At 50.2% G+C, this 13,596-nt stretch overlaps 1 protein-coding gene across 1 annotated transcript; it reads right to left on the bottom strand.

Moving 5' to 3' along the window:
• Positions 1–1,997: 1,997 nt before the first annotated feature.
• On the bottom strand, positions 1,998–5,546 carry LOC115912105 (perilipin-3-like). Its single transcript, XM_030963488.1, has 7 exons — positions 5,484–5,546; positions 4,528–4,702; positions 4,158–4,240; positions 3,568–3,799; positions 2,781–2,980; positions 2,520–2,648; positions 1,998–2,429 (listed from the first exon to the last, which is right to left on the bottom strand). Exons 1-7 carry the CDS (start codon positions 5,544–5,546, stop codon positions 1,998–2,000), a joined length of 1,314 nt encoding a protein of 437 aa, XP_030819348.1.
• Positions 5,547–13,596: the final 8,050 nt, after the last annotated feature.

Below are 13,596 nucleotides of genomic sequence, written 5' to 3'. Positions count from 1 at the left end.
CCTCTCAAGTACCTCAGCCAATGGGGAAAGAGAGAAGGGAAATGTGGCTGGGAAATTGGGATAAAAAGGAGGCCGAGTCCTCCAAAAACTGGAGAGATCCCAGGGGAATGCCCCATGGCCTCTCCCTTTATTGGAATAAAGGAAAAGGACTCCTCTGTCTCCTTTTTGGACATAAACCTCTGGTGTTTGTGGATTAAATTCCCTAACACTATGAAGAAGACAGCACCCAGATTATTTCCCACCAAGCAGCAAGACTAGCTCCAATATCCCCAATTCCCACTTCCCAAATCCAGCAGGAGTTACAGGAGACAGAACTGCTGAGCTTTTTTCCAGAGAGAATTCCCTGTGCAGCTGAGAGCTCATAGTGCAGGGATGACCCCTGCAATTCCTCTCTCACATCTCAGCATCACCTCAGCCTGGCAACTTAAACTGCCTGATCATTTTGCCTTTAGCACAAACTGGTTGCTACAGGAGGAAGACCCTTGTCTGGTACATGCTGAGCTCAGGGAATCAGGATCCAAATTCCTCCATGAGGGGGTTGTGTTCCATGAAGGAATAATTGCTGCCCACACGCTGCTGCTTCAGCACAAAGCCTTTACACACAGGGCTGAGGATGAGGAGTGCTGCTGGAAAAGTGGTCACTTCTATGTGAGAGAGGAGCAACTTCCACCTCTTCTCTCACCGTGATATTTTCTGAAAAATCCCTTCACCAGGATTTCTTCTCCTGGGAAGATGAGAAGCCTCAGCCTCTCCATGTTTTGCTGCCCTGGAATGTGGCCTGGAGATTGTTTATCCAAACATGTGAATTGTTTTTTTTTATTAATGACCAATCACAGTCCAGCTGTGTCAGATTCTGAGGGGTCAGTCACAAGTTTTTAATATTCATTTTTGTAAACAAATGTATCCTTTCTCTTTCTTTTTAGCCTTCTGATGTATCCTTTCTCTTTCTTTTTAGCACAGTTTTAGTATAGTATAGTAAAAGACAACAAATATAATATAATAAATATAACATTAATAAAAATTATAAAAATATAGTAAAATAAAAATAAATATATCAGGCTTCTGAAAACTTGGAGACAGATTCTCATCTCTCACCTTCTCCTGGAGACGCTCACAAACACCACACTCTTCAAGCCTGCATTCACTACCCACAAAGAAAGCCCCATACCCAGCCCCTGTCTCTGACTGCCATGAAACAACTTTAATTATCTTTATATAAAAAAATAACTCTGGAAGAAGCAGTACTCACATGAGAGCAGATTCTACTTCTGGTCTCAAAGACAGAGGGATGGGAAGCCAGGAGCAGAGTTTTCCTCTCAAAGTCCCACAGGCACCTGGTCCATCCCACAGCCCTTCCTGGCCAGTCTGAAGGCATTGGGCTGTTCCAAAAGGAGCTGGACATGGCACTGGCAGAGTCTGAGCTCCCCAGAAACCCTGTGCTGGCAGCAGGTGTCTGTCACCCACAGCCTGGTGCCCCCACCAGTGAGGCCACAGCTCCCCCACCCCCCCAAACCAACCTGCTCCAGGCAGCAGCAGGGACATGCAGGAGAAGAATTTGGCCTTGGAGGAGCAATGCCAAGGGATGCCAGGGCTCTGACAGCTCTCCCAAGCACAAGGCAGTGCCAGCAGGGCATGTATTTGCCTCCAGGCTTGGGAGAGAGAAGGAATTACAACCTCCCAGGACAGCATCAGTGCTCACCAGCACTCACCAGTGCTCACCCAGAACAGGATCAGTGCTGTGATCCTTCCTGTACAGCTCACTGCTCTTCCTCCATCCCCGAGTGGAATTCCAGCAAGGAAGAAGTGGAAGAGCACAGCTCACACCCACTGAGCAATCCTCCCAGTCTTTGTCCCAGAGAGACCAGAGACAGGGTTTTGTATGCAGCAGTTTTATTTTAAGCAGTTATCACCCAGTACAAGCAGCTTTTTGGAAGACAATTCTTTACACTTTCCACTTACTGAGGGTTTAACACCAACAGCCATTAATGTTTTATCCTTTACATGGGGTTGCTGGAGGTTTCCAGGTGCCCAGCTCCTGCTGCCCCTGCCTCCTCCTCCTCCTGGGAGGACTGATCCTGTTCCTCCTCCTGGGAGGATTCATCCTCCTCCTCCTCCTCCCTGGGGGAGAAGGGTCCCACTAGCCAGGACAGAGGAGTGTTGTTCTTCAGGTAATCCAGCAGCTCCTCCATGTACTCCGGGATCACAGCCAGCTCCCTCTGGCTCTGGGTCAGGACACTGCTGGACAAGTCCTGGAAGGAGTGTGCCTCTGAGAAAGCAGCATGCAGCTCCCTGATGGCATGCAGAGCCTGCTGCAGCTTGTCCTGCAGGCTGCAGGGAAGGTCCTGCACGGCAGCCACCACCCCCGAGCAGGAGAGCTGCAGCTGCTGGCTGATCCTGCAGGCCATCAGCAGTGTCAGACGCTCCATCTCCTGGGGGGGAAGGCAGGACACCATCAGGAATAAGTCACTCAGAAATCCAGGGGATGCCCAGAGCCCTTGGCCTCCCTCCCCAGGAGGTACCTCAGGCTCTGCAGGGCTTTCAGCTCCACTCTCTTTGAGATACTTCCTACTCCAGTCCAGCCTCATCTGGTGTAGTTTCTCCTGCCCCTCCTGAAGTTTTTGATTAAATTCTTGCTTGAACGCCTCAACCTGTGGCAGGGGAAGAGCAGAGAGCCAGGACAGACAGCTCAGCTGGGGAACTGCAAAGCTCCTCAGCACAGCAATGAGCTGAGACAACACCAGGGCTTTGGTGCCCTCCTCCCAGGGCTGGGCTTCACCTACCAGCTCGATGATGCCGTGGAGCTGTGCCAGGGCCCCCTGCATGCCCTGCCAGAGCTGCTGGATCCTGGCTGTGGAGCGCAGCTGTGCCAAGAGACGCAGATCCTCAGGGAGAGAGGTCGGGTACACAAAGTACCGTCCGTGCCGCCACTGCTGCTCCAGGGGCAGAGCTGCCGTGCCCTCCTCACACACTGCCAGCTGGGCTGGGGACACAGTGCCAGGGTCACAGGGGCACAGCAACAGGCTCAGCACACCCCAGACTAGCAGCCAGGCACCCTCCAGTGAGGCACAGAGCAGCTGGGGCTGCCCCTGGATCCCTGAAGTGTCCAAGGACAGGCTAGACAGGGCTTGGAGCAGCCTGGGACAGTGGAAGGTGTCCCTGCCATGGTGAGATGTCACAGACATATTTTATGAAAAATCCTTTTGCTAGGACTTTTTTCTCCTGAGAAGCTGAGAGGTCTCAGAAATGAAATGTAAACAATGATTATCTGCTGCTGTGGAATGCAACAGGTGGATCTGTGATTGGTCTCATGTGGTTGTTTGTAATTAATGGCCAATCACAGTCCAGCTGTGACGGTGTTCACAGGGGTCCCAGGATGAGGGAAGAGATGAGGATCTGACTCCATGTTTCAGAAGGCTTGATTTATTATTTTATGATATATATTACATTAAAACTATGCTAAAAGAATAGAAGAAAGGATTTCATCAGAAGGGTGGCTAAGAATAGAAAAGCAAGAACAATAACAAAAGCTTGTGTCTCAGACAGAGAGTCCGAGCCAGCTGGGCTTACCTAGCTCCTCATTTCCAGTGGGGAGAGAGCCACCTTCTGCTGTCCCCAGCACAGCCCCTGCTCCAAGGACACCCATCTGTGCCACTGCAGGCCCCAGACCGGTCACTGCAGGTGTGGCTGTCCCCTCGCTGCCCTGCAGGGTGTCCCTGGTGACATCCAGCACTCTGCTGCTCACAGCCTCCTTCACCTCAGCCCCTCTGGATGACAGCAGCTCCTTTGTGCCAGAGAGAATGTGGGGAACAGGGGGAATGGCAGGTGATGGAGTGGGTTGTGTCTCTCACTGAAATTCTGAACTGCACCAAGAGGGCAAATAGCACGGTGTCAGTTCAGTGTTTACTCAGGTGTGGGAGCCTACATCTTCTTTCCACTTTCCACTTACTGCGGGTTTCATGCCATTATTGTTTTATCCTTTACCTGGGGGTGCTGGAGGTTTCCAGGTGCTCAGCTCCTGCTGGCCCTGCCTCCTCCTCCTCCTGGGAGGATTGATCCTGATTCTCCTCCTCCTCCCTGGGGGAGAAGGGTCCTAGCTTAGAAATCCCACAAGAACCAAGCCCCTCTGCCTGCCAGGGACAGCAGAGAATAACTCTTACCTGTTCCGCTGGCTTTGGAAGGAGTGGCATCTTCTCCCCCAGTTCATCCAAACCCTTGGCAGCATATTCACTCACTGCAGTGACTGAGGAGAGAACCAAAAAAAGTGTCAAAATTTGGTTTTCTGCAGCTTCACCTCAAGTTCCACCCTGCAAAAATCAGTTTTAGGAAAACCAGCATCAGAGTCAATCCCTGACTCTCCCTCACACTGCTGGGATCAGGGCCCAGCTTTAGCCTGATTTACAAGCCATGGGTTGTCCTTGCACTATGGCAATGGGGAGGTGCATTTCCCCACCCCAGGACTCCTCCCAGGTGCGGAAGGAGCCCAGAGAGCCCATCCCAGGCAGGGCCTGCCCTTCCCCAGGGATTTACCGTGGGGCTGCACACAGCTGGCCATGGCCTGGGTCACATTCTGCGCTCCCTTCTCTGCAGCATCACACACAGAGCTCAGGCAGGGGTGGCTCTCCTTGCTGGAGGGATCAGCTGCAGAAACCACCTCACAGGCAGAGCTCACCAGGCTCAGATTGGCCATCTCCTGCACTGCAGCCTGGAAGAGCAAAGAAAAGTGCAGCCATGAAGCTCCAAACGTGGCCCTGAGGAGTTCTGCCCTGAAATTCCCTCTTTGGGAGGAATTGTCACCAAATCACCTGGCCTGGCTGAGGGAGAAACTCTTGCCTTGCTCACACATCTAATTAAATCCATAATTCAGTCGTGACATGAGCTGGGGAGATTTGGCATGAATGATTGACCACCTCAGGAAAGTTTGCCTCGAGCGCAAAGAACAACCAAGTTTGGGGCAACCTCAGTCCTTCTGCCATGTACCCATCTCCAGTTCACCTGGAATGGTTATTTGACAAGGCAATATTCCAAGAAAAGCTCCACCAGGCAGGACTGAGTTGGTTTTAAGCTGACAGACTTGGTCACAGGAGCAGAGCAAGAGCAGCAGGTCTCAGGGAGGCTGAAACACTGCAGTCTTTCCATGGAGCCAGGATCCTGGGTTAGAGAAACATCCTTCCCAGCCCAGAACCAGCTAATTTTGCTGAGCCTAAGAGGCTACAGGGACTTCAGGCCCACATCTTTGTCTGTGTTGTCTCCCAGAAGCTGCAGGGCACAGCCTGAGCAGAGGAAACCCCCATTGTTGGGGGCTCAGCTCCCCTCAGCCACAGCAGGGCCACCTCCTCACTCTGCACCCCAGAGCTGCCACTCCACATCCCACAGGGAGCACCAACCTCCTGCTCCTCCTCCTCCTTCTCCAGGGAGCTCTGGGCAACCTCCTCCTTCTCCAGGGAGCTCTGGGCAACCTCCTCCTTCTCCAGGGAGCTCTGGGCAACCTCCTCCTTTTCCAGGGAGCTCTGGGCAACCTCCTCCTCGTGGGGCACAGCAGAGGCCATGGCAGCTGCAATGCAAGGAACACCCAGGCTTTAGGGAAACATCCCCCTTCAAGGGGACACATCCCTCAAGGGTCATAAAAGACAGAAATCCCTTTCAGGAATTCAGGGAAAACCCCAAAACAGCCTCATAGGAGGGGGTCTGTGCCGCTTGCAAATCCACCCAATTTCAAGTTTAAGTTCCAGGTGATTTGTGATAATTAAAGGAACAAGGAGAGCATTCTTTCACAGAACTCACAGAATCACTGGGTTGGAAGAGACCTTCAAGATCATCGAGTCCAACCCAGCCCCAACAGCTCAACTCAACCCCAGCACCCCATGCCACATCCAGGCTTTGTTAAACACACCCAGGGATGGGGACTCCACCACCTCCCTTTCCTCACCCTAGACACCAAGTATTATTAATATGTTTATATTAGGGAGAGGCACAAGGACCTGGGGGGCTTTGTTTGCCCAAAGTGTACCCAAAGACCCCTCAATAAACATAACTGCTTTTTTACCCTCTTAATTTTGCCCAGCCTCTGTTTTTAGGTAGCCCCAGAAGAGGCATCACCTCCCCACCAAGGCTTCAAAAAACAACAACACCAGCAGCAGAACTGAGGGAAAACAGAGCTCAAGGGTCTGTCCTGCTGCTTCCACACCCCAGCACCTGAACATTCCCCCTGGAAACTCCAGAACAGCCCCTGTATTACCTGCTGGAGGTGAACAGAACAGCAGCAAGGAAGACCCAAACACCAACCACACTCCAGCAGCTCTCCTGCCTTTTTATGGTGCCTGGGATGGGGCAAGGCGGGACCCTCAGGGACTGACAGCTCTGGGGAGCAGCAGGAAGGAGCCAGGCCCTGCCCTGGCCAATTAGAGGGGAATAGAGCTGCTGGGGCTCGTTAATTACTGTTAATTACTCCGGAGTTAGGCAGGCACACCTTGCCCTGTGTGAAGCAGCTTCACTTGGAGGCCTCCATTTCATCAGCAATGACTACGGGAATGTCTACTAAGTTTTCTGCTTTGTAATGTCACACGTTTTTATTTAAACTCTGCACTTGTAATCTCAGTGTTATAAATTAATTTTGGAAGTTTTCTGTATGGTTTTAGGTTAAATACAGTATTTTGTTGTGGGTTTGTGCTTTTCAGCACAGAAAGTTTACAATTCTCAGTATCTAGGGGTCCAACAGGAACATGTGAAAGCAGTTTCCTATTCCTGAATGAATGCTATTTCATGATTAATCATGTCCCTAGATGACGGATGAGCAATAAGATTTCAGGTTATTTAAGGGGTGAGTTCCCCTTAGATATTTATTTACTTAAGGGATAAGTTCCCCTTAATCTCTAAGTTTGTCTGAGATGCCACAAGCCTTAGCCAAGCATGTTTAGTGCTCTCTCACCGGTTGCCTACAGTTCTCCTTTTGGATTCTGAATCTCCCTGGATTCTGAACATTGCAAGCAATTGCAATTTATTTATTTATTTTAAATTTTATTTAATTTTATATTTATTTTATTTAAATTTATTTATTTATTTATTTATTTAAATGGTTTTTCTGATGGCAAACACTAAGTACCAAAGATCATCATTTTTACACTAAATAGATGGCATTATCTGTGCTTTCTCAGGCACACCTAATGGTAAACTCAGTGCTAGAAAAAGGAAAAAAAAAACCCTTTGGGATGGCCCTGGATGCACAGAGATCACAGTCCCGTGCAGTTCTCTGTGTGATGAGCCTGGCTGATTGTGAGGCTCCAAACAAAGCTGTGTGAATGGCCCTGGAGCTGCTGCTGGAGGCTCACCCAGGAAATCTGGGGCTCTGACACACTGCCTGGAATCAGAGCTCACTATCCCCACAACAGAGGCCAGGAGAGCAATCACTGAAATGTCTCTGTGTGTTCCCTGGGCTCTGTGCTGCAACAGAGGAAAAAAACCCTCCTGTTACTAACAGACACGAACACGCTGCTGTTCTCAAGGTAAAAAAGGGGAAGTTTATTTTCTGACTCTAACATTTATAAACTTCCAAAAGTGACAGTGGATTGGAGGGTGACAGTGCCACCTCTCCAATGACACTGGACAAACCAACAGTCCATCAAATTTCTCCTCCTCCATAAAAAAAATGCAAAACAATGAGTTATTTACATAAAGTGTGTGAGAAAGTTTGTTATAAAAACGTAAACATCGAAAAGCTTAGAAAATCTGAAAAAATCAAAACAACACCCTCCAAGCACCCTCTGCTCTCCAGGCCAGCCCTGGAGCAGGGGGGATCCCTCAGCCCAGAAGGCCTGGAGGGAGGAGCAGGGGTTGTGCTTTGCCTGGACTTTGTCCCTCTGCTTTGGGCTGTGACAGCAGTAGCCCTGGAAGGTGTCACCCTCCTGCACAGAGCTCCCACTGCTCTGTAAGGCTGTGGATGACCATGCTCGTGGTGCTTCTCGCCTCCTACAGGGACAAAAAGGTCCTTGGTGGCCTGAGATGTCCAGGCAGTCCCTCTGCCTGCAGCAGGAACAGCCTTGAGTTTCACCAGGGGAAGTTCAGGTTGGATGTTGGGAGGAGTTTCCTCACCTAAAGGCTGGTGAGGCATTAGAACAGCTGCCCAGGGCACTGGTGGCATCACCATCCCTGGAACTGCTCCAAAAACCTGGGGGGTGTGTGTTTGATTAGGCCCTTTCCTGACCCAGAGATGGAGTAACTGAGAGGTGTTTTAAAAACTTTTATTCCATTTTCAGTCTCATGAGAAGGGTGAGACAATACAGATGTTATAACTCACACCATCACGATCAGAAGCCAACAATTTCCTAATTACAATATAAGCATTTCTTGGCCTAACAGCTTCTGCCACACCATGCTGTAGATGCCTTAAAGCCAATCATCTAAAATTACCCCTCGTGGGTCCCACTACAATGCATGTTTCATAATTTTATTTCTTATTTCTCCAAAGTATCCACTCTTATTTGCAAGGGGCTTGGGGACATGGTTTGCTGGAGGGATGGTTCGACTCTATGGTCTGAAGTGCCTTTTCCAACCTTAATAATTCCATGATCCCATGATTCTGATTCCATCTTCTGAGGATGTTTACATGGGAAATTGGATTTTCAACCTGTTGAAATGGGAGCTACCATACTCCAGAGGATGAGCTTCATCTGGCTCATCAGCACAGCACAAGCCATGGCTCTGAGGCTGCCAGAGCTCCTGGAGTGTTTGGACATTGCTTGGACAGCTCTGCCAGGAATGCTCAGGGTGGAGCTGTTGGGTCTCTGTGCAGGAGCTGGACTCCATGATCCTTCTGGGTCCCTTCCAGATGAGGATATTCCACAATTCTATGAAAGAAAAAGGGCATGGGAAGAAGCCAAACAGGCATTGGCTGTTTGGGCTTTTCCCCATAATCCACCCAATTTCAGCCAAGTCACAGCTTGGTTCTCACCTGGGTCTCTCTGCAGCTGCAGCCTCCTCAGGGGATGCTTTGTGTGGGTGTGGTGGGTGTTTCCACTGCTGGGCCCACCCAAGGCAAGGGCAGGGACAGAGGGGTACTGTGGGCCTGGGAAGTGTCACTCTAGGACACAAAATAAAACTACACAGACACTGGACTTTCTAAGGTAAAAAAGACAGTGTTTAATTTCTGACTCCAACATTTATAGATTTCTAAAAGTAACAGTGAATTGGAGGATGACAATGCCACTTCTCCAATGACCCTGGACAAACCAACAGTTCATCAAATTTCTCTTCTTTCATAAAAGAATACAAAACAATATTTTTTTTACATAAAAAGCGTAAGAAAGTTCGTTCCAAAAATGTAAACATCAGAAGGCTTAAAAAACCCAAAACAACAGGGAAGGGCACAAGCTGTGTGTGAATCCTGCACAGAACTGTTGAGAGGTTGTCGCAGACATCTTTTATGAAAAATCCTTTCCTTTGGATTTTTCCTCCTGAGAAGCTGAGAGGCCTCAGGAACAAAATGTAAACAATGATTATCTGCTGCTGTGGAATGCAACAGGTGGATCTGTGATTGGTCTCATGTGGGTGTTTCTAATTAATGGCCAATCCCAGCCCAGCTGGCTTGGACAGAGAGCCAAGCCACAAACCTTTGTTATCATTCTTTCTTATTCTATTCTTAGCTAGCCTTCTGATGAAATCCTTTCTTCTATTCTTTTAGTATAGTTTTAATATAATATATATCATAAAATAATAAATCAGCCTTCTGAAACATGGAGTCAGATCCTCGTCTCTTCCCTCATCCTCAGACCCCTGTGAGCACGGTCACAAGAGGTGACTCCACAGGTCCTGGCAGCTGTTGGCACTGGGGACACTGGTGACTCCAGCAGCTGGGTCAGTCCCAGATGTGCCAGCTCAGTCTGTGCTGTGAAGTCCTCACCCTCCCTATGCTGATGGCTGCACTGGTGTCTGAAGCCCCCAGAGCTCCTGTGGAAGAGCAGCAGCACAGCCTGTGGATGCTGTATCCATGACAACAGCTCCTTCCAGCCCCCCTCAGCCGCCTGACAGCAGTGAGCAGTGGCCATCCCAGTGCTGCTGCTGGGAATGGGGCTGGAACACTGGGCTGTGCTTGAGGAATCTGGGACTGAGTCCCCAGCCCTGCCAGCTGCCTGTGGGGTGGCTTTGTCTGAGGCTGTTGGGCTTTGTGTCTCAGCTTTTAAATGGTGTCCATGATTTTGACCTTTTTCCAAAACAGGCTTTGGGATCAGTTGGTGCAAAGTGCCAGGTAGGAGCTGGGGTTACTGAGCACATCCTGCTCAACTCACAGCCCGCCAGCCAGGGAAATAAGAGTTTCCCAGAGCAGATCTGGCCATCAGAAGTTGCTAAATCCTTGGATGTGCTCCCCTCTGGGAGGAGGAGGCACAGCCAGTCGCTGATGTGGCAGAGTTCTGGTGCAGGAGCTGCACTCAAGGTGACAGCAGGGCTGCCAGGAGGTCAGGCTGGGCTCTTCTCTCCAGCCCATGCAGCCCCTCCTCCAGACACCTGGAGGAAACACATCCAAGGGTATGGAAGCTTCTGCAGTGGCTCCAGAGCAGGCACTGAGGTGATCAGAGGGGTGGAGCTGCTCTGATGGAAAGGCTGAGAGAGCTGAGTTGTTCAGCCTGGAAAAGAGAAGGTTCTGGGGGGATCTAATTCCAGCCTTGCAGTGCCTGAAGGAGCCAACAGGAAAGATGGAGAGAACCTACTGACAAGGGCCTGGAGTGACAGGACAAGGGGGAATGGCTTCAGGCTGAGAGGGAGTGGGTTTGGATGGGATTTTGGGGGGGAATCTCCCCTGAGAGGGTGGTCAGGCCCTGGCACAGGGTGCCCAGAGCAGCTGGGGCTGCCCCTGGATCCCTGGCAGTGCCCAAGGCCAGGCTGGACAGGGCTGGGAGCAGCCTGGGACAGTGGGAGGTGTCCCTGCCATGGCAGGGGTAGAATTGATAGGCTTTAAGGTCCTTCCACCCCATTCTGTGATGATTCTGTGATGAAACAGACCCTGTCCCCCAGAAGAGGCCTTGCACCAGCACCCCTTGTATCTGGGCCAGAACTTCCAAAGCAGGCTGGACCTCTGGACAGGTTCTGGCTGCAGCAGGCAGGGGCATCCACAGGAGACCACCCACACCCCTCCAAGGGCATCCTTAGAGAGTGATACCAGGCTCAGTGCCTGCATTTGAAGGGTGGCATGGTGCACGTGCACAGAGGGAGTCACAAAGGAGAAGAGGAGCTCTGGGTGCCCCTCTGTCCCACAACACACTTGCTTAGAGTGTCCTGGCCTCTTTCAGTCATCCCCACATCATGCCATCAGCAGGTGGCATGTATTTCAAGAGGGTGACCAGCAAACTGTCATAAACACCCCTCAGAAATATTATTTGAAGTCCTTTCCATAAAAAGAAACTGGAGTTTGATATATGTGCAGAGCACAAAGAATGGGCTCCAGCAGCACATTTTGAAAATCACTGCTTTAGGCAATCTCCTTAGCAGCTTGTTAGATGTTTTATAAGTGTCCTTCCCAGCTCCAAAAGAAATAATACCACTAATGATTGTGTCAGATACAAAATAATTTCACAGCCTTTTTTGTCTGCCAGCTTTCCAATTGCAATAAATCACATGCCCTTCTGTGCAGCTGAAGAAATCCAAATCCCAAGGAGCAGGCAGCTTGGCTGGGAAAGAAAATAAAAATAGGAAGGACACTGAGGCCATTTTTTTCCTGTATTAATTCCAGCAATACTTTGTTTGCCTTAGCAAGCCAGGCCTTGCTGAGCTGGGATTCCTGCTCAGCCTGGGATGAGCACTCCTGGGATGCCTTGGGATGGCTGGGATTAAATGTGGAGAGAGATAATGAAGGAATCTGCACAGCCCTGCATGTGTCACCAGCCTGCAGAGTGGACTGGTGTCCCTGAGAACATCCCAGCCCCAGGGAGGTGTGGAGATGTGCCATGCCAGATCTCCTGTCACATCCCAGGGAAGGGATCTGCAGGAGCTGGGCAGGGCTTTGAGCAGGGAAGTGTGGGGACCTGAAAGCTCCCTGCAAATCCCCCAGTGCCCAGGAGATTGTTGTCTTGGTTTGAACAGACAGGCCCTCCTGCAGTGCCAGCTGTGCTGCTGCTGGAGCAGGGATCCTGCACAAGGGGGGAGTTTTCCTCTGCAGCTCCAGGGCTGCTGCAGATGGGCCTGGGCTCCCTCTGGCAATGCAGGGCAGCAGAAAGCTGCTCCTCTGGCAATGCAGGGGGCAAAGGCTGCTGTGCTGTGCCAGGCTCAGATTGGATCCAGGTAGGAATGCTTGGCTCCTCCCCTGGGTGCAGCATCTCCCCATGGGATGCTGGAATTGGATCAGCCCTGCAGGGACACTCAGTGGCCATGGACAGCAGAGATCTCCTGGAGGGAGGGTTGGCTGTGGCAGAGATAAAGAAAACTGCCCCATGAACAGCAGAGAACTGCCCCAGCTCTGACAGATGGGGACAGAACAGACACATATCTTATAACCCAGTACATGGGGTAAGGCCAGAATTTCTCTGGCCTGATGCTCCAGAGGCCTGTGGAGCACTTGAGAAGAAGTTCTGTGCATCCTTTGGCCCCATGCTGTCCCCACACACTGGGGCTGATGGAGCAGGTTTAGTCTCATGACTAATTCCAGGTCCCGACTGAGCTTCCCCTGGGATTTGCACTCTCTCCACCCAATCCTGCAGTGGCTGCTGCTCTCCCAGCTCACACAGTGCTGTCTCCAGCACTTAGGATGCTTCCCCTGCCTGTCTCTTGGCCAGCTGCCCATTTCTTTAACATTTTGTAAGAATTTAATTACCTTTGAAACCTTTTCCGTGCTCTGTAAGACCTGATTGAAATTTAGTAATGGATGTAGAAAGCACAACTTAAACACCCAAAGGAGACAGTTACTCTGCAATGTGAAATAACATCTGATCCAGTTGAGTTTCATTCACCCACAGAAATTACAATTTTTCCTTATTTGCTGACTGACAGAATTTTGAGAAATTTATTCCAGTCCTGCATAGTCCCTCATTTTCCATTGAGATTCCTGGAGTACCTGGCACCACCAGGGAGATCATCCCACTCAAGGCCTGCCAGGGACCCCTCTCTGGGTGGAGCCACAGCCTCAGCTCATCACCTACAAAATAAAAAATATAACTCAAATGAGAAGGAAAAACTCAGAAAGCACATGACTAACTAATTTTTTGTGTGTATGCATAGATATTTATGGTTTTAATTGTAAAAGCTGTCCCTGAACTCCTGGGCTTTGCCCCAGAGGTGAGAGGGTAACTCAGGTGTGATGATCTCCATCTCCCACCCGTGGTGTTTTCACTTCTCTGCTCTGGGTTGGGGTCTTCTCTTGAATATTCCCCTGGCTCAAGTGGTGCTAAACCCCCACAAAATCCTTGTTCCTTTCATCCATGGCCACTGTCTGGGGTCCCTCACACTGATCCCTCATGGGCCATGGATAGTTTGGGATGGTTCTTCCAGGCAGGAGAAACCCCCAGTAACTGCAGGAGATGGATAAGAATGGTTGGGGCATTTGGGTGTTTTGAATCCTCCCATTTATTGTCCTTTTTTTTGAAAATCACCATTACCACCCTTTGAATTGTACTGATC

The sequence above is a fragment of the Camarhynchus parvulus genome, chromosome 20, assembly GCF_901933205.1.
Source record: "Camarhynchus parvulus chromosome 20, STF_HiC, whole genome shotgun sequence".
In the NCBI taxonomy this organism is placed as follows: Eukaryota; Metazoa; Chordata; class Aves; order Passeriformes; family Thraupidae; genus Camarhynchus; species Camarhynchus parvulus.
This window is presented reverse-complemented; position numbering and strand designations above follow the sequence as displayed.

Bases quoted from the DNA above. Each gene is read 5' to 3' on its own strand.
- LOC115912105 (XM_030963488.1), bottom strand. From the start codon at position 5,546: ATGGCCTCTGCTGTGCCCCACGAGGAGGAGGTTGCCCAGAGCTCCCTG. The intron at 3,800-4,157 runs GTAAGAGTTATT...CCTGTTCCCCAC, and splicing joins TTCCAAAGCCAGCGGAACAG to ATTCTCTCTGGCACAAAGGA. The intron at 2,649-2,780 runs GTAGGTGAAGCC...CCCCTGCCACAG, and splicing joins TCCACGGCATCATCGAGCTG to GTTGAGGCGTTCAAGCAAGA.